Source organism: Rhinopithecus bieti, unplaced genomic scaffold, assembly GCF_001698545.2.
Source record: "Rhinopithecus bieti isolate Rb0 unplaced genomic scaffold, ASM169854v2 scaffold_11291, whole genome shotgun sequence".
Classification (NCBI taxonomy): domain Eukaryota; kingdom Metazoa; phylum Chordata; class Mammalia; order Primates; family Cercopithecidae; genus Rhinopithecus; species Rhinopithecus bieti.
This window is the reverse complement of record NW_016807158.1, coordinates 3,559,053-3,582,892: the sequence shown is the minus strand read 5'-3', so window position 1 is coordinate 3,582,892 and position 23,840 is coordinate 3,559,053. Positions and strand designations below refer to the sequence as shown.

At 34.3% G+C, this 23,840-nt stretch overlaps 1 protein-coding gene across 1 annotated transcript in view; it reads right to left on the bottom strand.

Annotated features, from left to right (window-relative positions):
- Window positions 1-717: 717 nt before the first annotated feature.
- The window catches only part of GNAI1 (G protein subunit alpha i1), an 85,361-nt gene continuing 62,238 nt past the window's right edge, over window positions 718-23,840 (bottom strand). Inside the window, 7 exon segments of the mRNA XM_017880421.1 lie at window positions 718-1,612; window positions 6,002-6,155; window positions 7,754-7,883; window positions 13,025-13,091; window positions 13,094-13,137; window positions 13,300-13,311; window positions 17,464-17,621. Coding sequence (XP_017735910.1) covers window positions 1,422-1,612; window positions 6,002-6,155; window positions 7,754-7,883; window positions 13,025-13,091; window positions 13,094-13,137; window positions 13,300-13,311; window positions 17,464-17,621 — 756 coding nt within the window. The 3' untranslated portion in view covers window positions 718-1,421.

Sequence of the window (23,840 nt, the reverse complement as noted above, 5' to 3'; positions counted from 1 at the left end):
GGAGTGCTGTTTACTTTGCTGAAACAAGGTCAGAGATGACACATCATGAATAATCAAAAGAAAATTATTCTATCAAAGCTCAGTATCGAGTGATATGTAACACTTATTTGAGCATACATATAATCACTGACTTATTAAATACTAGTACTCATTTTCTAAGTGTAATTGTCCATTTCATTCTCAGAAATAATAGTATAATTGAAAAAGAAATAACATAAACTCAAGCAAGTGGAGAAATCTGAATATCTAAGGGAACAAAGTAATTTTAACATAATGTGATAATCATATTTGAAACTAGTTATATGTATAAATTTAAATCTTGCATTATATCAGCAATAGAGTATTCAAAGATCCTTCTTGTTACCTTCGCAACAAGGAGCTATCATGTATGCTAGGTACAAGGGACGCCTCAAGGGAAATACACAAAAGCCTCACCAATGAATGTCTCAAAATTCATTATGCCCACAAGTTTTTTTTTACCCACAAAAACGCTCTTAGGATCCCTCAAAACTTAGTTATAAACAAAAATGTAGTTATTTAAAGTGTATAAAAATTAAGATGACATCACCTTTGAGGCAATGCATTAACAGCCAAATATTAAAATTCAGAGTGAAAACAAGTGAATAAAAACTAAGTGTTTACAATAAGTCTAAGACAGTATATCCTAAAAAATCTGAAATTTTAATTTTCAAACCAAATCTCATGTGGAATCTAATGTAAAATTAAATTATTTTATTTTCTTAAAGTAGGAAAAATCAAAATGCATACAATGTTTAAATAATTGATCCAAAGGCAGGTGTATCCATCTTAAGAACATTTCAATAAAACACATAAAATTTAAAGAACAAATCATGTTATTAAAATAGTCTGTGCAATGTTTGTACAAATAACATTTTTATTAATACAATTATACATATAATCAAGATAAGGGTTATGTTTCCTAATATTAATTACTGTACTTAAAAATTTACAGGACATGAACATAAATAAAGCTGTTTAAAACTGGCAAACATAGTAATAGTCTGTCATTCAGTACAAGGTATTATTTATGTTATTTCCAAAGCCATCACCCTAGAATCCTAAGTTGCCACTCTTAAAACCTAAAAATAATGTCGAAAACTCAAGTCATAAATACATGTATACATACATTTGCATATTTACACTTATGCAGAAATCATCAATATACTAGAGCCCAGCTTTAACACTGTCCTTCAGTTTCACACTGCAGGACCATCTGTCACATTTAAGAAAGGTCCTTCTGTTACTTTCAGTTAAAAAAACAAAACAGAACAACTTTGGTCAGCTCCCAGATGCATTTGCCTTATATTACATTCTGTGTTGCTGCAAGACTCTAGTCTACAGAGATCCATATATAAGTACTCATTTGGTTTGAAAATGCATTTTACCATTAACTGCAAAACTTAGAAGAGACCACAATCTTTTAGATTATTTTTTATGATGACATCTGTTACAGCATCAAAAACAAACTGCACATTCTTAGTATCTGTGGCACATGTGAAGTGGGTGTATATTTCCTTTGTGTCCTTTCTTTTATTGAGGTCTTCAAACTGACATTGAATATATGCAGCTGCCTCTTCATATGTGTTTGATCCTGAGATGGAAAAAGGAAAGAAACATAATGCAGAAAGTTAAAATAACTGCTTAAAATACTGAAGTCAGTTTCATACAGTTTCATTCATGGACTCCTTAACTGTGCTTTCCCTTCTAGAATGGGAGACATTACTTCTTCTAAATGAAAAACACTCCATGTTAGTTACCTTTAATGACTGTAAGTTATCCCTAAAATTAAACAAAAAATTTCCTCTACATGGCATTCCGTGTTCATAAGGATCTTTGTTCCTGCCTCAATCTCCAAATGCCAGATCTTTTATCCTCTTATCCTCTGTCCTCTACACCCCAACTCAGATGCTTGATGACGGCATGCTATTTCAGTTCTGGCTCAACGGTGGATCAAAAAATGTTGGCTGAATGCTGATCAGTATTTTTTCCTCCCTTTTCTATATATACATTAATTAGCATTCTTCACTCATTTTTCTTTATTCAAAAATTGTACCAAGGTCTACAATGATGTTTAGGAGTATGAGGTTACAAAAAAAGTGAATGACACACTCCAGCTTTCAGGTTACTGACTAAAAAAGACTTCCTCTGAGTACAAACACTCCAGAAATTGTTTGGCAATATCTAAAGATAATCACACACACACTCTGACCCCGCAATTCAGTTTCTAGATATACACTTGACAGAACTGTGTATCACTGAAGACACAGAAGAAGTGAGAATGAAAGTACTACTGCTATACTCAGTAACATGAATTAATCTCATAAGTGAACTATTGAGCAAAAGAAGCTAGATGCAAAAAGATCATACACTGTATGATACAACACTGTTTGAAAAATGAATTGGTGAGGACAAAAGCCTCACCAATTAATAGTGTCTGTGGCACATGTGAAGTGGGTATTTATTTCCTTTGTGTCTGTTCTTTTATTAAGGTCTTCAGTGATTATCAGTGAGTAACCAGTGATTACTCTGTGTATGGGGTGTGAGCGTGTATGTGTGTGTTGTGGGGAGGTTTTGATTGGTTAAGACTGGGAGGAAGCATGATGGGACTTTCTGGGGTCCTGAAGCTGTTTGGTTTCTTGACCTGAGTGGTGGATACTGGTATGTTCACCTCTAAAAATGCACTTTTGCTGAGGGTGTGTGTATGTATGTATGTACATAATATACATTAATGTATACAATATGCTATATGCAATACTTCAATAAAAAAATTGAAAAACATTCAAATTTCATTTGGAAAAAAATTGTTTATACCCCTCTTCTGTAGTAATAATCCAAAATTATCTGCCAGGCTTTCAAGGTCTTCTACTATCCAGTCTGCTCTGCAGTGCCATCATTCTGAGATCCTCTCCTCCACCCTGGCGCTCAACCCAGGTCCATGTCATGAGGACCCAACATGCAAACTGCCACCTGTGGTACTGCAGTACTTCCTCTTCATTCTACTTCACCGGCTGAGATCTCTGCCTGCCTTCACATTTGCTCAAAATTGGCACTCCATCTAACTTTTTCTAATTAATCAAATCTAGCTGGGTTCTCTATCACTTAAAAACTTTTGTCTCCTCCTAGAAATAACTATTTTAGTTTTTGTTATACTGCTTTATAGTCTTAAATTCTTTTTCAGTGTTGAGTCTCCTAAACTAGAATGTGAACTCTTCAAGAGTAAACATCACACCCCACCAGCCCCATACTCCTTTTTATATCTTACAGAATCCAGTATAATACAATGTGACAAATGCCCATAGGAATGTGGTGTAATGTGCTATGACAGAGATTATGAGATTTTATTAGGGATAAAAGGTAATAAAGTTATCATCTTTAAGTTTACATTTTAACTATTTTATATCACTAGAAATCACATACTTCAAAAAATCAAATTTTATTAAATCGTAAGTTTTGTTCTCCAAAATTTTAAAGCAATTAACAGCATCTTGTTGGCCCACAGAAGCTAATGCAACTGCTAAATTAAAATATATTTCAGCCAAACAGCTTACATTGAGTGCCTAGCTCAATTTGCTCTATATATCCTAGGCAGCTAGCTAGATTACCCTCAAAGTACAACACGTATGAATGAACATTCTTCATTCTGATTTTAAGTCTTAAGAAAAGAATGGCAAAGCAGGGACACGAGAGCAAATATGGTATTTTTTTTTTTTTAATGTGTGATAGAATGGTCCTGAACAAAGGTAAGCACAGGTGATAACCAGGTTCAAAAATGAAGAACTGGGAGGCTGATGACACAATCAAAAAGGAAAGAGGAGAGATCTGAGTTCAAACAAGAAAAAGAGTTCTGTTTGAGCTTCGGGTGCTAAAAAACCAACCAACCAACCAAACAAACAACAACAAAACATGTATGTTCAAGCAGTTGGTAATGCAAATCTAAGGCTCCAGAGATAAATTAGGGCTGACCATAAAATTTAACCTATTGAGAATAGCCATGACTATGAAAGGATAGAGAGCTAAGATGACATGACTGCAGATGAAACTGGTGAAGTGGCAACATACAGTAAAAAGAAGAGGAGGAGAAGGATGACACATGAGCAGACAGACAGGAGATAAATCAAGCAAGTTGCTTAGGGGATACACAGGGTTATTCCACAGCCATAGGAAATTGAGAGTTGCGGCTGAAGCAAGAAGCAACTGAATCAATACTTAGGGCATGCCATGGAGATCTTTAATAATAATCTTAACTCTGGAGATGTGAAAGAATTATGTAATATTCTTTTTGTGCAAAGATTCTGAAGTCAGGGATTATTAACTTAAGCAAAACACAAGCAAAAATTCCTAAACACACTGTCTACCTGGCAAGGAAAGAGCTAACAAGTATATTCTTAGTTGCTCTGAAATCCCTGTAGGTATACAGTATTTATGGATTCATTTTGGGAATCTGGTACTATGAATTAATACAAAATGGCTACATCATAGAATATGACAAAAATAAACTAAAAAATATATTCAAATAAGGGAAAAAATAAGCCATCTTGACTCTGGATAACTTATTTCTAATAAGCACACACACAAAAAAATGTTCCTGAACACAGTGATTCAGGACTATGACTTCCAAAAAGAAAGCAAAGTTTTAAAGTAAGCAACTGTGTGAAATTAGTTTGAACTTAAGTATAATTTCACAGTACACAAAAAGAGTTATAACAATTAACATGATTATATTTACCAAAGAACCCTCCCCTTTTGGTTTCACTGAATGTTTAATTAAATGTAGCCTAGCCATTAATGGTCGAGGAGCAGGAGGACAATGGACTTGGGTCTGGAACTGGACTCTGGCTTCATTAAGCCCTGCTATTCTCATTTGTATGGGTAGGGATACCCGAGCACTGACATCACAGGGTTGTCTTAACATTTCCTGTAAAATGGCAGTGAATATTCATCGTACAATTTACTCAACACAAGACTCAGGAAAACTTTGTTTATAAAAAAACAAATTCTTGAGACTTTTTCAAAAAAAACAGGAAGAGTGGAGTGACGGTAAATAACTAAACTCTTCAAACTAGATTTGGAGATTACATAAACCAGTGGTAGTCAAACTCCTGTTTTTTAAGGCATATTGAATGCTCTTCACTAAAATAAAACCTTACTTGATATGTAAACCAGATGAAAGCTGAGTTACTCTGCTTTAATGAAAAAGTTATAAGGTGGTGGGTGCGGGGGGCAGTAATTAGTTCTGTTCCCTCTCCCATCTCCACCTTCAACAGCAACCCAGGAGGTGCTCCAAGGAACTAAACTAAAACTAATGTTTTAGCCCAACTCCTGACTTCACAGATGGAATACTGAGACCTAGGTGAACTAACTGCCTTGTTCAAGATCAAAGAGCTAATTATGGAAAAGTCAGGACTGTACTTCAGGTCTACTTTTCTCACTCCATGGAATTTTCCATCATAGTAAAATTAAAGCACTATTAACAGTCTCATTACCAAAGTTTAGGCTTCTTGTGAAACCTTCCCTGCCCTTCTGGAAGAGTTAGCTGCCTCAATGATCCCATCTTCATTTTCCCCCTTACAATAATGTTCATGCTCCTTTTTAGCAGCAGGATGCACTGCTATTGCTTGTTGCTTAAGTATGTCTGTCTTTGAGATTAGATGGTGGGCAGAGACATGTCTTATTTATTGTACATCACACAGTACCTGATATGAAATCTGTTAACTTGATTTAAAAACCAGTATTTTAACTTGGAGTCATCACTAAACATTATCTAACAGTTTTTCCATAAAACGAATACATTATTTTCAGTAATTTCCTCCACATCTTAAGGAAATTTTTGTGCTCAACTGCAGTTTGATAAATAATATCCCTTAAATGTCTAAGAATCACTAAGCCAAGAGATTTAAATTAACAACTGAATTCTTGCCTTAGGGGAAGTTTCAATTAGAAATATGTAACTTGACAAGTTATTCCCAGAAAAGTAAAATACCTGCATATTCTGGATAGCATATAGTGAGAGGGCTCTTCTTGATTTTTTCTTCAAAGAGATCCTTCTTGTTCAGAAAAAGTATAATGGATGTATCTGTAAACCACTTGTTGTTACATATGCTGTCAAACAACTTCATGCTTTCATGCATTCGATTCTGTAACAGAAAAAAAGAAAACCAATTGTCACTAACAGCAAGGACTTTTAAGGAGTATTTTAAAAAATAATAGGTGTTATAATAAAACAGAGTTCAGTCATTGAAAAATACATAACGTATCACAAAAATACATTTCTGTCATTTCAGAACCCACTTTCACTTTAGGTGAGAGAAGTATCTAACCATCTTTCATCACTTTCTGCATTCAACTTTTACTTGCTAAGTACCCACTATATGTCATGCTCTGTGCCAGGGAACATCCTGCTACAGGACAGTATAATCTAGGATGTGAAATGTGAACATGTGAAAAGAAATGACATTGTCATAGAGTTCATTTCATCTAAGTTTCCATTAAAAGATAAACAGAGGTTTTTAAAGATTAATAAAATTAAATTGAACAAGCTAAGATCCAATTCGCCCACTACTCTAAATATTACAATAAATATAAATACTGGAAGGACACTTCCAATTCCTGTTTCTGGAACTTCTAGGATCTGTTCTCATCAAAGAGGGCACTGATACATTTTGTAGTGCTGAAATGAGAGAAACGAACATGTGGTGTTGCATTGCACTATAATTTCATACACTTGATTTTAAAAATATAATCGTCTCTCGGTATATTCAGGGGGATTAGTACAAAGATCCCCAAGGGTACCAAAATCTGCATATACTCAAGTCCAGCAGGCGGTTCTGTGGAACCCACGTACAGGAAAAGTTGACTTTCTTCATACTCAGGTTTCGCATCCCATGAATGTGCGTGGTTGAAAAAAATTCTCACATATGTGGACCCATGCAGCTTAAACCCCTGTTGTTCAAGGGTCAACTGCACAAAACTGACATTTCTACTCTTTTTTCCCCACTTTGTAATAAAGTTAACTTAAAATGACAAAGTTTTACATTTCTATTTAAAAACATTTCCCCCATATTAATGGTACATTGAAACCTATCTGAAAATTACAGGGCAGCAACAAAGTATAACATATATTAAAGATTTACTAGCTGGGTGCGGTGGCTCAGGCCTGTAATACCAGCACTTTGGGAGGCTGAGGCGGGTGGATCACCTGAGTTCAGGAGTTTGTGACCAGCCTGGCCAATGTGGCAAAATCCCATCTCTACTAAAAATACAAAAATCAGCTGGGTGTGGTGGTACGTGCCTGTAATTCCAGCTACTTAGGAGGCTGGGGCAGGAGAACTGGCTTCAAACTGGGAGGTGGAGGTTGCAGTGAGCGAGACTCCGTCTCAAAAAAAAAAAAGATTTACTAAACTAACAGAAGTAACAAATTAAGTCACGGGATTTTGAACTACTATGTAAATATATTTCCATGTGCTATGTTGATATCAGATATAGAAATGCATAGTTAAGCTTACAGGTTTGAGGTGAGATTGACTCCATGCTTTCCTTTTCCTCAAGATCCACCTGTGCTTCTCTAGTATATTTCTCTTGTATTAGGCAAATAGAAAAGTTAGAGGAAAGACCCTGTACTTTCAAATTGTTACAGACATTAGAAAGAATTTCTTAAGAATTTTCTCAGAAAATTCTTGGCAACACCTTCAGCTCTTCATGTTTCAAGCTCAACTCTTAAAGTAGTTCTACTTGCCATTTCTTCATCTTCAGCTAGAACCAGGTCGTAGTCACTCAGTGCTACACAGAAGATGATCGCCGTCACTCCTTCGAAGCAATGAATCCACTTCTTCCGCTCAGATCTCTGACCTCCCACATCAAACATTCTGTTAAGAGGAGAAATGAGTTAACATCACATTAAACGTTCAAAAAGTTCTGAGAAGTTCTTTAATGTTAACAAAAAAAGCTCTGAATAGTTGTGGAAATGTATGATGAAAAGGAAGGAGAGAAGGACTTTATGGGAGGAAAACAATGTCACAAACTGGACTTCTCAAAACGGGAAAAAATCTGCTAGTTTTTAAAATTTTTGATTGAAGGGAAAGTATCTCTAAAACAAAAGCAAAAACAAAAATATCCTCAAAAAACAAGACATTAACACACGGGAGAACACTTAGAACATTAAAGCAAACAAATGAATGGACCGCACTATGTGTAAACACTGAGAAGTCACATGAAGCAACTGGGGAATGCAGAGATCAAAGAGTAAATATTCCATTTGCCACAGTCACAGACATCGAAGGCAGAGAACAGAGATCCCTCCTCCTACTAAAACATGTCATTTTAGCTCAGAAGTAATAAGCAAGGCTTTGATGTAAAGAAGAAGCCATTTCAGGTAAGAAAATGTAGGGCAAGCAAATAAAATTCAGATAGGGTAAAATACGTTTGCATACAAAGTAAAATCAGGATACATTACAAAATGAGAGAACTGAACTATGACATAAATGAGTGATCCTACTGAATGGACTTAAAATTTAGAATGGAAAATAACTCAATTTTTATACAATATACAATAGTGAACCACTGTAGGTTACTGAACAAAGTAGTAGCAAAATCAAACAATATAAAGACAATAGTCTATTCCTTTTCTAAGATTTTCTAAAGTTAAGCAAAAGTTAAAATTTGCATAGACTACATTATACAACCTAGAAATAACCACTTATATAATGAAAACACTATGCAAACTGGTACATTTTTAAAGGCTCCATTTATCTAGATGGTGCACTAATTAAAATAGTCCCTATTTAATTCCCAGGCAAAAAGAATTTTCCCTACAGAGCAGTACTGGCCTATAAACCAAATCTGAGTACATCAACTAGTATTGTTACTTTTATGATCATTTAAGCAGCTTCATTCTTTTGGCTTAGCTGGTACCATTGTTCATTAAATTCAGGTAAGCTATATAATAAAATGTTTCTACCACAAAATAAAAGAGTTAAGATGTAAAAAGCATAGCTGGGTAATAAAGATCAAACAAGAACAAAATAAATGATAGTAAATTAAAATGATTTAAATTGGGTTACCATTTGCAAAAATGCCCAGGAACACAATTTGAAAATAACTTTACTGAAAAGATAGCATATCTCAGTGATGACCACACTCAAGTAGAATTATTCCCAGTAGAATTATTCTAAATGCATTTCTGCTCTCATTCATCTGAGGCTCATTTAACCTATAAAAAGCAAAGTTGAAACCATATGCTAGCAATGATAGTATTATTTAACAGAATTCAAAATCCAAAATAAGACAAAGTTTATCTGAGGTTCCTGACAAACCTGTGTTTATCTTTAAGTCACTGAATAAAAACAGCAACTAAATACATCAACCTCAACCAAGAAGCCTAAATGGAGTACGATCAATGAACCTCGTGGAAGGATAATGGTGAGAGTCAACTTTACTCAATCCCAGTATTTGCTGGATGCTGAAATGACAGGTTTGAAAAACCTAGGAGGGAAGTGAAAACTATGGTCCTGAAATAAATGTTTAAGAGTGCACCTAAACAAGATGAAAAGTGAATTTTATATAATCAGACTGCCTTAAGTACCAAATAATTGATTTAATATTTGCCTCTGCCACTTATTACTATTTATAGAGTTCTCACTTTTACAACATTTTTCATAGGCAATAACTCATTTTATTTTTAAGCCTCTAACACAGAGCAAAACTGTAATAGCCTGTTAAGAAACTTAACCAAGTTTACCCAACTACTTATTAGGGGAACCGAGGTCTAGAATCTTTACTTAGCAACTCCAACTCCACACATTTTCTCCTCAGACAATATTGGTTAGAAATACAGTAGTTCCCCCTTATTCCTGGTTTCACTCTCTGCAGTTTCAGTTACCTGTGGTCAACCAAGGTCCAAAAATACTACAGTATTTTGAGAAAGTGAGACCACATTCACATACCTTTTAATTATAATACGTTGCCATGATTGTTCTATGTTATTATTAGTTGTTAGTCTCTTACTGTGCTGAATTTATAAACTTTATCATAGGTATGTAAGTCTACGAAGAAACATGGTGTATACAAGGTTCAGTACTATCAGCAGTTTCAAGCATACATGCAGGGTCTTGGAACATATCCCCTCGAATAAGGGGGGACTACTGTAAGCCATTAGCTGAACATAATTTAAGTTTGCTTTAGAACACAATCTTTAAAACAAGGTGAACAAAAACCAAAATCAGAATCTAAGGTATACTAGGTTAAAGAAAAAATTCTAAGTCCCAATCTAATAGTGAATTTCCTTGTCATTAAAATCACTTCTTAGTTTTAAGATAAAATGACGATATTCTCCAGATCAGACATATCTGATTATTTGAAATCAGAGTACTCAGTTTGTTTATTTAATATTATGGAAATAGTAATAAGCAGACTAAAAGAAGTTAAAACAATTTCAGTAAGAGATAATGACAGTAGCATAAAATGTTCAGAGGGCTTTTTTAAGAAAAGAATGAGAATGAAAAAAAAAAAGCATATGAAAACCATAGCATGTATTAAAGCACAAAGCTAATGTTCCCAGATAAATTAATTATGACCTATATCTTTGTTTAAGAAAGCAGGTCAATGTTTGTTTCTTGGGGAGAAGTAGTCATGAAAATTGAAATAAAGCTTTAGTTTTCTGGAAAATTCAATTACATGAACCACCTGTAAATCAGTGACAAGTGATAGCAACAAATGTATTAAATATAAAATACTTATGGAAGCAATCAGAAGTACTGTTGCATATAATTTAACAGTGCTCACTACTTCTAACAGTGAGATTTCTTTATGAGATGAACCGATAACTATTTTTTCTCTCACTAGGAACCTTTTTTCCAAGATGATTTTAGAAATTCTGCTTTATTATCATGACCATTTCAGAGTAATAAAGTTAGACGAAGCAAAGCCTAATCCGTAATTCACAGTAAAGATTTATTTAGAATGATTATGTTGAATCCTGTAATTTTTAGTGAAGATAAAAAAGACAAAATAATTTCAATAACGATATGGGACACTCCATTTGCAAACCAAATGCAGACAAATTACTTTTTGGCAAACAGAATAATATAAGTTTATTGTTCTTTTGCTTGTGTAATCTTTTAAAAAATTCTTTTTGGTATTGTGGAGATGGAGTTGGGTAAAAGTTAAGGAGATATAGACACAGTCTTATAAAGTGTGAATTTCTACAAAGACACCAAAAACCTCCACTAAACATAATCTTAAGAAAAAATCACAAACTGGTAACAAATGATTTATCTAACCCTTCACTGTATTTAAAAGTTGAAATTTAGAAAAACATGAAATATTAAAATTTTCCTTAAAAAAACAGATCATAAACACCTTTTCTAATCCAATCTCCTGCAGTGACAACTGGAGTGTGCTCAATTCGGGTCAACATATCTATAAAGCTCTGCAGCTGTGAGATGATATCTACTTGATGCCCATGACTACAGTGGCAATCTTAAAATCAATCTTAACCTTGCTGGGTTAAAAACAAACAAAAATATCCCTATCTGTTAAACTTAAAAGAACAACAACAACAAAATCCCTGTAAGTCTACAACTCACTTAATTCTAGCATTTTTATTATTTCCAGGAATATTTACTAGTGAATATGTGGTGTAGGACATGCATAAGTTTTAATACTGTATGAATAATATGACTCTATTATATTCATATAAATTAGTCATTGACTTCAGAAGGGCCTCCCAAAGCTATTCAACAGCTTTGCGTTTGGTGTTCCTTCAGCTGAACACTCAACTGGCACTTAGGACATGTGACATTTTCAATGAATGTGAATTATAAGAAACTAGCAGATTTTAAAAAAAGAACTTCTGCCTCTTGATTTGGTTTCAATGTACCGAAATAAAAAATACTAAGAAGGAAAAAAAGAACATCTGTATTTGTTAATGAGTATTTTTAACATCAAGTAACACTACAGTGGTCTTAGATGTCTATGACAATACAGAAGTTTTGTTTCAGTAGAATATCCCATGATGTTATCTTATTAATGAATATATCTTTACACAGGCTACATACTTTCTCTTTTCATGATTTTACTATTACTTTAACAGAAATGATGAATAACAGTACAGACTTAAAGGCAATTTTGTTTGAGTGAACAATGAAATGAGTAAGTGGAGCATTTTAGAAGAAGTCAGTCATGGAAACGACTAGCGGATGACCTGGAAGGGAAACAGATGAAAGTAACTGACCAGGAAGGCTGTATAATAAAACAAGGCTCTGCAAATGAAGATATCATATTTGGTTGTGTCTAAGTCCAACAGTTTTCCTCATACCTTGGAAACTGTTATTTACTGGAAAAAGAGAAAAGTAGTTTTGTAAATTTGAATATGATGTTTTACTAAACTTTCCTGAGCCTCGTTCATCATAAAATGAGGGAACTGGAAAAACATCCACTCCAAGACCCCTTGCATTTCTAAAGACCACAATTCAGTGCTTTTCTGCTCAGACCTCAGTAAGTGGATATTCAGTACACTTTAAATGAGTATTTCTGATGATGAAATAGCGGATAAGGACTACCTTCACAGGGAAGGAAAGTTCCCTAGGAAGAAAACTGTTCATGAAAAAATTGTTAAAGGTGCTCTTAGTATTTCCATAAATAAGCATTTATACTATCAGTAAAACTTGCTCTCTTTTACCTAAAATAGATGGCAACACTTTCCGAAAACAGTACATTAGAGCAGAATTTTCTGTTTAGAAATAAAAGCCAAAACTATTTTGTTTGAATCACTGTAAAACTACAGGCAAAATGGAATTTGCCTGGATAGATTTTCTTAAATAAAATATTCCACTTAGGAATGCTTTTTTGACTTCACCCAAAATTATTTTGCACAATCATCTGAAGAAAGTTTTTTTCCAATTGTAATTTCCGACTGTAAAAATGTTGTCAACTTTTATTATACCTTTTATTTCTAAAGCAATGTGTTTTATATCTAAATTTAGAAAGCATATATTTCAAAGCTACTCACTTAAAATGAAGATCTTTGAAAGTAAAATGGGTTTCAACAATTCCTGTAGTTTTTCACTCTAGTTCTGAACATCTTGTTGGTCGGGTGTAATTTGCTGAGCTATTCTGTCCAAAGTCATTCCAAATAGCTGAAAAAATTAAACAAACAACATGTTAAATATAGCCAATAAAGATCATCCAAAAAAAATTAAAACACATGCAATATAAGCGATAATCTGAGAATCACTAAAAGTTTTTAAAATCTGTAAAGACACAAACGAGTTTTTAAGTTTGTATTTTCTTATATAACTCCCATGGAAATAAAAATGTTTACACCTCTGCAACCACAAAGCTCTTTTAGTATTTTTTAAATATGTACTTTATTTCTGAGGGACAGTTATCAGTAATTCAAAGAGAAAAGAATAACTTAAAAAAAAAAAGCTAGTACACACCATGAGTTTGTTTCTTAGAATTCTTTATCACAGTTTTTGGATATAGCACTGTGTTTATGATCCAGACATTACTCTTTTTTACTGAAGATTTTTAAAGTCTTAATTTTGGAGCAAGTAGTGATGAAAGAGCTCTGCCCAAAGGCTGAATGAGATGTTTCTTTTCAACCAGTCTTATGTTACATACAGGAAAACAGCACATACTCCTCTACGCTGCATGTTACTGCTCTCTAAATCAATACATGTTTGAGTCACTCATGTAATACTCTCTGCCACTGGTGCTACATATGTTGTGATATAAAATGTAGTGGTATCATACCATGCAATGTAAAAGAGTAAGTTATTTTCTGTCAAATTATACGGTATAGTCAGTAATTCACAGAAAGTACAGGTAATGGAGAGATTAATGTGGACCTAGGTGATTAAAGAAGGATTCATGGATACTGAGGGGTGTAAACAGAATAACGGGGATGGAAGAAAAGGAATGACACTGCCCCAGGAGAAGCTGTAAATTAGTATGGAGATGAGAACCGTTGCATGTTCTTTCTTGGAGAGCAAAGCCACTAGTAAGCTATACAAAGCCTTAAACCAGGAGTTTGGAATGAGTCCTAAGGTCAGCTGAATGTAGAGAGCATCACCGCAGTGCTTTTATTACGAGAGCTATAAGGTGACTGATAACTTAGAAATAAAAAATGTTTTAGACAGTCAAGTGTATGTATGTGGTAATTATACTAGAACACATAAAGAGATGACAGCCTGAGTTACCTGTACTATATTCATTGAATTTAAGAGAATCTTATCACACTGGTGATAATACTCCAGTACTTTCTCTGTGCTTTTAATTCCAAATGTTCTACTTTACTGTAAGAAAATCCTACTTTACAAATCAAACAAGCCATGGCAAGATTTTACTGCCTCTTTAAAATAATGAGCTACTCTTATTTAAAATGTTCTTTGATTACTCACAGATTTCTTTGCTTAAAACTGTTACAGTTCGCCGGGCACGGTGGCTTGCGCCTGTAATCCCAGCACTTTGGGAGGCTGAGGTGGGCAGATCACGAGGTCAGGAGATGGAGACCATCCTGGCCAACATGGTGAAATGCCATCTCTACTAAAAATGCAAAAATTAGCTGGGCGTGGTGGTGTGTGCCTGTAATTCCAGCTACTCGAGAGGCTGAGGCAGGACAATCGCTTGAACCTGGGAGGCCGAGGTTGCAGTGAGCCAAGATCGTGCCACTGTACTCCAGCCTGGCAACAAAGCCAGACTCTGTCTCAAAAAACTAAAAAAACAAAAACAAAAACAAAACAAAACAAAAAACTGCCACAGTTCAAAAAAATCTCTAAAAATAATATTTCAATAAGACAAAGAAGGAAAGCAAGCACTGCGAAAAATTCTGATTGCTCTAAATGATTACAAATTTAAAGTGTGAATTGGTGGGGAGTCAGTCCTAATGGGCAACTTGACTGCATCTTAGCATCCCCAGTCAAGAACTCATAGATCAAGATGCCCTCTAATAACTATGGAGAAAAATGTTTCTATGACTTTCTTCATTCCTAAAAAGCAGCCACATTAGTGCCATCTCAAGGTCACAACTATTAGAATAAAATAATGTAAAACTAAAGCAATGTATTTTTCATTTTATAATTTTATTTTTTTTTTCTTTGAGACATGGTCCTGCTCTGTCACCCAGGCTGGAATGCAGCTGTGCAGTCATAGCTCACTATAGCCTCAACCTTCTGGGCTTGGGTGATTCTCCTGACTCAGTCTCTCAAGAAGCGAGGACTATAAGGGATGGGCCACCATGCCTGGCTAATTTTTTTGTTTTTACTTTTTGTAGAGACAAGGTCTCAGTATGTTGCTCAGGCTGGTCTGGAATTCCTGGGCTCAAGCGATCCTCTCACCTCAGCCTCCCCAAATGCTGGGATTACAAAGCATGAGCCACCAATGCCCAGACTGTGTTTTTGTTAACTCATTTTCAAGTAGTGTGCACAGGAGAGAGTACTGGACAAGAGACTGAGGGGGTCTGGAAGTTCCCACATATAGTGAGAAAGAGAACTTCAATCTGTCATTCCCAAGTAGCACCCCTTAATTACTGAAAAAGCTCCTTTTGCTGGGCTCCACTCAAAGCAATCTTCTCATAATAGTGACTCCCACTTAAATCTCTGCAGATGCTGGTGGTGTCAAAGCAAATATGGTTTAAGAGTTGTGTTCTTCCTATAAGTATTTTTTCTAATTTGTCTCCTCTGTGATGTCTGGTTTATGAATTTATTCATTATTAAACAAGATCATATTGAGTGCTGACTGTGTCAGGCTGTGGGAATACATTAGGTAAAAACACATTACTGAATTTACAATGTAACAGCAGAGACAGAAAATAATCAAATATTCACGACATAAATAGAAATAAAATAACCTCAAAATAAATGTAAAGCTGAAAAAAAGTACATTAGGAGTACCTAAAACTGGAGAGCAAGGACCAACTCAGTGGGTCAAGGAATATTTCTTTGTATAGGATATGATACCAGTTGGAGAGATGGGCTACATATTCAACGTGTTTATGTTATATACACATGTATAAACCACGTAATAATACATAAGGTTAAGACAAGTGTAAAATGTTAAAAATATAGATTAAGAAATACAGGGTTATAAAGATTGATGTGGGTGATACAATATTATTTCTTAAACACACTAAATCACATAACATATAGTACCTATGCTGATGCTAAACAAATAATATAATTCGCTCTTCAGGAGCCACACCTCATTTATTTATTCATTGTGGCAAAGTGTATGCATTCACTTAGACCTTTCAAAATCTGTCATCTATCTAATCCTTACTTGTGCCCCTAACAGCCAACAGCTGTGTCAAGAAAATGGAAAAATCCTGGAAAGTGAAACAAATGTACAACATAGATTTTAAGAGCAATTAATGCCTAATACATATCATATAAGAATTTTTGAGTATGTGTGGTAAATTTTAAATTTTGTTGTTTGTTTTTGGTGTTGTACTATGGAGATCACCAAACAGAAAGCTCCCTGATTAGGTTTTTATTTTTTATTTTTTTGAGACAGGGCCTCGATGCATCTACAGGCTGGAGTGCAGTGGTACAATCATGGCTCACTGCAAACTCAAACTCCTGAGTTCAAGCAATCATCCTGTCTCAGCCCCACTGAGTAACTGGGACCACAGGTGTGCACCATCATGACTGGATAATTTTTGTATTTCTTGTAGAGATGGCGGGGAGGGAGTCTCGCTAAGTTACCCAGACTGGTCTCAAATACCTGGGCTCAAGAGATCTGCCCACCTTGGCCTCTCAAAGTGCTGGGATTACAAGCAATGAGTCACCTCACCCAGCTTCCCTGATTAGGTTTTTATCACAACTTGTTTTGCAAACTTTCTGGGGCTGCCACCTGAAAATTCAGGGCAGATTTTTCTTCCAAAAAACTGAACTTAAGTATCTGGAAACTGTGTCAAATACAACAGGGCACACACACAACTGACAATTTTCAAATACAGAGCTATTGTACTTACTGAAAAAATATCTTGGAGTCATCATGCACTCTTTCCAAAAAAATCCCTACTTATAGTACCTGTCATTGAACAAGTAACTCTTCTCAGGCACTGCTAGCATAATGAAAAGAACTCAAATCAGTTACACTCTCAAGATAGCTCCAAGTAAACTTACACACCCCAATTCAGAGTGGATTTTGGAAACTTCCAACTACTTTCTTGAAAATATATTGGAAAAGGTACCATTCTGCATGTTTCAATTAGAGTTACATATCATGAGTCTCTTGAGACACTACTGAACACACAGGAAATAACACTGCTATCTACACACACACAACACACATAAGACAGATAAAGTTTTAAAATATTGTCATCTTGAATATCCTAAGTTGTACAAGAACGTGTCAGCCAATTCTGCAATAAAATTGACTTGGAAGTACATTTGACTTGCAAGTAATTATTCATGATAGTTTAGTTCTGAAGTTATGATTACTTACTACGCTGCAGAATCATTAAGCTGGTACTCTCGGGATCTGTTGAAACAGGCTTGTACACCACTATCTTTCCACAATCTCTTTATAACTCCAGCAAGTTCTGCAGTCATAAAGCCTTCTTCAGCAGCTCCAGCTAGCACAAAGAGTTGGCGTGCATCATCCTGAACATTCAAAGGACATTTTTTTAAGTAAATGGGGATATGTTTGAGATAGCAAGTACAAAGGAGACAATTATAGAGTTTAAAAAAAAATGGCAATCGTGAATTTCCTCTGTTTTTATTAAAGTGTCATTACTTTTCTTTCTTTAAGGCACCACTTAAAAATTGGGTTGACCAAAAGACAATAATCATACATCATACGTCTATGTTTTGTGGTGTCAGTAGTATCTGTCAAGGCACTAGGAAGCTGGAAGAATAACTAAGGTTCCAGCTCATAAAGGGGACATTAACCAATTATCCACTCACAGTTTTTTTGTGTATTGAAGATGGTCATTTTTGAGAAAACAGAAGAAGAACCTATGTCTTCTTCCTGTCTCCTTAAAATGTTTTCTAAACTAAGAAACACAACTTTTAAAGATTAGAGATAGAATTGAACTAAGTGTTAACTTTCTGATATACCTTATAGTTGCAAAATAAGTTCAGAGCAGGGAGAAATCAATGTGGAGTGGGCAAGACCAGAAGACTAGTTTCATACAATGGTGTGAGATTTTCAGGAGATTTTAAGTATGGCCACTTTAAAATCAATGGGGCAGAAGTTGGGAGCAGGTGTTTTGCTAATCCAGGCATAGAAAACAAAATAAGCACAGCTTTGGAGTAGAAATCCTCATGATATATATAGAAGACAGTATGTAAAATTTTCTAAATGAAAAGATACTTTATATAAAGTTAATTAAACTTTGCTTAAAATCTGAGGCTACTCATATTTGGTTATTCTGATCCACAAGTAATCAACCACTCTAAATCAGTGTGGGGTCCAAGAGAAATATAACGTGCACCACTAATACAATCTAAATTTTCTAATAGCTACATTTGTAAAAGCTTTTTTTAAAGCTACGTGAAATGATTTTCAACAGTATTACTTAACCTATGTATAAAAATATCAATTCATTTATATGTAATAAATATACAATTATATTTCATATTTTTTCATACATATTAAAAAATCTGGTGTGTATTTTATGCAAACAGCCCATTTCAATTCAGAGTAGATACATTTTAAGGGTTCAGTAGCCACATGCGGATAGTAGATACCATACTGGATAACATAACTCCAGTTTTCAAGTAATAACACAATTTTTAAAAAAACACAATAAACAAACAAACCCAGATGTGAAGTTTCTTTCTTAACCAAGAATCTCCTTAACTTGAAATATGTAGCTTTAAGTTAACTGGGTGGACAATTCCTAATTTCTCTCAAGGGGCATTCTTCCAAAGTATCGTAGCAGATGCTTACAAAGTGATGGCACACATTATTATAAGGGGTATAGAAGAGAAGCAGCATTTGGTGACACAGGCTAGCAGAGTGTACTAGCTGACAATATAAATTCATGCTGCTGCCAATTTGTGAAACATTTTCTTTTCAGCTGGAACCCATCATGAAAAATAATTAAGTCTCTCAGCATGAGAACATATTATTCAAGCATATGCTTCCCTTTTTAGCAAATCACAAGAGAAATGCATGCAAGCAAGTGACACGTGCATAATATCCTTAATAAATCTCACATAACATGGTTTCAAGTCATTCTTAGCACCATTAGCCTAATTCCAGTAAACAATTATTCAATTATCCGATTACCTATACATGAGAAATTTCTGAATCTGACCATTTTTATTAAATTACATCAAACATAACCTATTTTAGTAAAGTACTTTCTGCTTAAGTAGGTTTTTAAATAAGCTTCCATTATGACGTCTTCATTCAACTTCAATAGCATTTTTTGACAAAAAAGGACTAATGCCCTCCAGTATGGGTCACAAGATCACATTCTTCTCAAACTTTCCAGGGATAGGCCTGAAGAAAAGCCTTAAGAAACTTTGGAAGCTGTATTTATAAACTGCATTCTCTCTGTGGCATTAAAAAAAATGTTTCTTTTTCATAATTCCACACATAAGTAAAATGATGTAATATTTTTCTGTGTCTGGCTTATTTCATTAAGCATAATGTCTTCCAGGTCTCAAAAAAAAAAAAAAAAAAAAAAAAAAAAACCAAAAAACACAGAAACAAAAATAGGTCAAGGTCAAATATACAAAGCTAGAGGACAAACCAGTAGTTATGGCTGTGGGGTGGGGGAGGAGAGGAGGGAGGAGAAAGAAAAAATAGACATATTCAAAGAATACAAAGTAGCAGATACGCAAGATGACCAAGTCTAGAGAAGTAGACACTGAAGTACAATATGAGGACTGTAGCTAATGAAAATGTACCGTATTCGAGATTTTTGTTAAATAGGTTTTAACTGCTCTTGTAGCCAAAAAATTTAACTACGTGAGATAATGGGTATGTTAACTTGCTCCACTAGAGTAACCATTTTACTATCTATATGTATCTCATAACATCAAGTTGTAAAGCTCAGATAATTTTTTCAAGCCTCTTTTCTTTAAAAAAAACTTACTGGGATTATTCACTTCCACATCATTACCAGGACATTCAGGTGTATCTGTATATGAGCTTCAGGCAATAAATCTGAGAAGAACACTGCTGAAATTATTCTACCTAATCTTCTGTATAAAACGAACCCAAGGCACAAAGAGGTTAAGCAACTTACTTAAAGTTCCATGGCTAGTCACCCAATCACAAGTGGCCATATCTAAAACAGGATAAATTTTAAAAACACAGAATGATGACAATGATTTTATCTTGCCATGGAATGAGGTCTTTGAAAATTTATGAGAAGGAAAATTACTTAACATTTATAAATATAAATATGAGTGTACCAAAACAGTCTGATGCGGAGTAGAAAAAGAATAGAGATTACTTAAGAGAAGACTGGAGTTTGGTAAGGAAGGTTACAGGTTAATAAAGCAGGTTACAGGTTAATAAAGCAGTTTACAGGAAGTCTTTGTGGTGGTGAGAAAGAAACATTATTTGACAGGCAATTATTTGACAGAAAAATTCCTCGGATGTAGCAAAGCTAAAATATTTTCAAAGTACTAAAAGCTAAATAAAAATAAGATGATTTAGAGAAAGTAAATTCCAGTTCATATAACCGTGTGCTCTGAGAACTCAGAAAGGAGCTATGAAGCACTATTTTGTCAAGAGACAAATAATAAGTCCTCATTTCAAGCAGTGATCAGGGAATATCTAGCATGCTGTACTTATTTAGCGATTACATGTTTCATTTAAAGCTGTCACCCACTTTATGAAAATTCAGAAGAGTTTGCCTAGGATAGGAGGAGAAGACTTTGAGGGAGCATGATGGTTGTAGTCTGACATAATTACAAGGTAACAAAGAACAGAGTCCATGTTTAGGCACAGAGCAGAAAAAGGAGCATTCTTAGAGCAAAAGATATCAGAGTTCATCTCAATTACAGGATTTTTTTTTTTTTTTTTAAATAAAGCCACCTGAAAAACAAAAAAGGGAAGGGGAATGAGAGACTGAGGTGTTAAAGCAAAGGTCGGATGACTATTCATTGTAATACAGCAGGTAGAATTTATGCATGAGATTAAGAGTTTACATTTAAAAAGATCAGCAAGCCCTTCTAAAACAGAAGCTAAATAATATGGTAATGGAGTGTTATTGAGAGTTTCTAGCATGAAGGGGTGTTGAATTTTATTGAAGGCCTTTCCTTCACCTATTGAGATAATCATGTGGTTTTTGTCTTTGGTTCTGTTTATGTGATGGATTACATTGATGTGCGTATGTTGAACCAGCCTTGCATCCCAGGGATGAAGCCGACTTGATCAGATGTTAAAGAGTTGCTTTAAGGAATACATACATGTAAAATACATTTTTTTTTTCTAAAAGCACAAATATAATCAAAGTAAAATGACTGGAGGAAATGAAATAGGAAGTCATTTTCTTTTTTCCCCATAAATTTATCTCTGACATATAGTTAAAATTAACTTAAAAGGGGAAAAGCCTAAAATAAAGTTAATTTTAACTATATGTCAGAGATAAATTTTTAACTAAATTGCAGTGAATTTGGCATGAAGTATGAGTTTCATTAAGTCAAGAAAGGAAATTATCAATAAATATATAAATATACATATTTACAAATCTTATACATGTATATTTTTTCAAATTGGTAAAATGGAGAAATACTGACATTTAAGTGTTCTTCGTACTGACAAGAGAACTTGTCAAGAGATACAGAAATGTGAGATAAGTGAAATGAGAAGAGAAATATACTATATTAGAAGCATACATTCATTTCAAATGGTAGCTAGTATCATTTTGCCACATAAATATTTTCAGAATCAAAACAAAACCGTTAAGTTTCTTCATCTTAGTTCTCAAACATAAATCAGAATACTACTAAAATGATACAAACATTCACGTGGAAAAGCAAGTAAAAGTAATAAGGAGCATTTTGAAAAAGACTGGGAGCACAGGGATGTTTTTGTCAGATATTAAAAGCCTACAATATGTAGAAACAATCTACTATGAAGGCAGATCCATAGGGGAAAAAAATCCCAAATCTGAACTTATTACATGATAAATCAGTCAGAAAAGATAGGATTAATCCAGTCACACTGGTGATAATTAGCCACCTGAAGAGAAATAAAATAATGTACATCTTTACTCCATGCATACAACAAAACATGCTTCAGACAGATTAACAAACAAACACAGAAACAAATGGTAAAATTCACTCCCTTGAAATTTCTCGTTTTTAAAAGAGCATCAATATTTGCTAAATCTTTTGTTGAGAGAGGATGTTCTACATTTAAACACAATGGAAGAAATAACAGGTGAAGATTTAAACACTTTTTAAAATACAGTATTACCATAACATTAATGGCAGTTAAGTAAAATGTGACTTACTAAACATTTGTATTAGTGTACAAAGGGTTAATACATATGTACATATAAACAAGCAAATAGATCATCAAAACACCAAGATTCCAAGTGGTAAATGAATAAAGTGCCACAAATCACCTAGAAAAATAAAAACATAACAAATTGACATGGAAAACTGGTCAGCTACATTAAAAATGGAAAATTCAAAATATGCTGATACATGATTTACTAACAACAAATTAGCAAAGATTTTTTAAATACAAGACTCCTAAATTTTGGCTGTCCAGAGTGCTAAGAAAAGGCATTCCAAAAACTGCTGCAAGGAAGGCAAACTGATAGAACCTTTCTAAAAAACAATCTAGCAAATCTGGCAGACAGACACAGACAAACTAATGAAAGTAAATAACAAAGTTATTGGAACAGAAAAATAGTCATTATGCAGAAACATACATGAGGCTTGGGGGGAAAAACTTGTCTAAGTCAATTCAAGGTGAGGATTCCTACTCCTCACAGCCTGAAGTATTCTAAATAAGTGCTTCTCAAGCTGTCTGTGATGAAGAACCAGTGTTGTGTTTTATTTCATTTGCATTTGTTTCCAACCTATTCCAGAATAATAATAGAAAAATTTAAATGACATACAAAATATAAATTAATATGTTAAAAACTCTCAGCGTGAACATATAAATTACTCTGTCAATTGCTATAAACCCAATGCTTACGTTTAATTTCTATATCCACTTTGTGCACACTCTTGTGGACAGGCACTGGCCCATGAATCACATTGTGAACAGCACTCCTGTAAGTGCCCAGTGCCTGAACAGGCAAACAGGCCCCTTTGTAAAGCTTCTAAAATTTTACTTCATTAGAAGCATAATCACCTAAATTATCAATACATTATCACTCACAGATGGACTATCCTCATTCTGCGAAAGTTCTGAAATGATTATTAGGCATAAAATGTGATTGCTCCATGCCAGCCTTGAAAACAATTTTGTTTCTTCTCATTTTAAATAATCAGTGTATAATCTGTTTTGGAAATCTGATAACTGCCAAATACGAAGCAAACCACAGAAAATTACTCACCACTTATTAAGATTTTACATCTTCTTACTCAATTCTTACCAAATCAACCTACATACTAAGATGTAATCCCAACGAAGTAAACAAGCTGTTTTGGTTTGTTGTGTTTCAACAGGGTTGTAGGGGAATTAAGTTGGCTCTCAAGTTCATCTGGGAGAGAAATTATGATGGCATTGTTATCTGGCAAAAGAACAATGGAATGAAATGGGGTGCATTTACTCTATCTACCAGGTGCCAACTAATCCATGAAACCAAAGAAATTAAAATGGTGTGATTCTCACAAGAGTAACAGTAATGTAATAATAATAATTTAAAAAAAAAAAAAAAAAAAAGGCTGGGCATG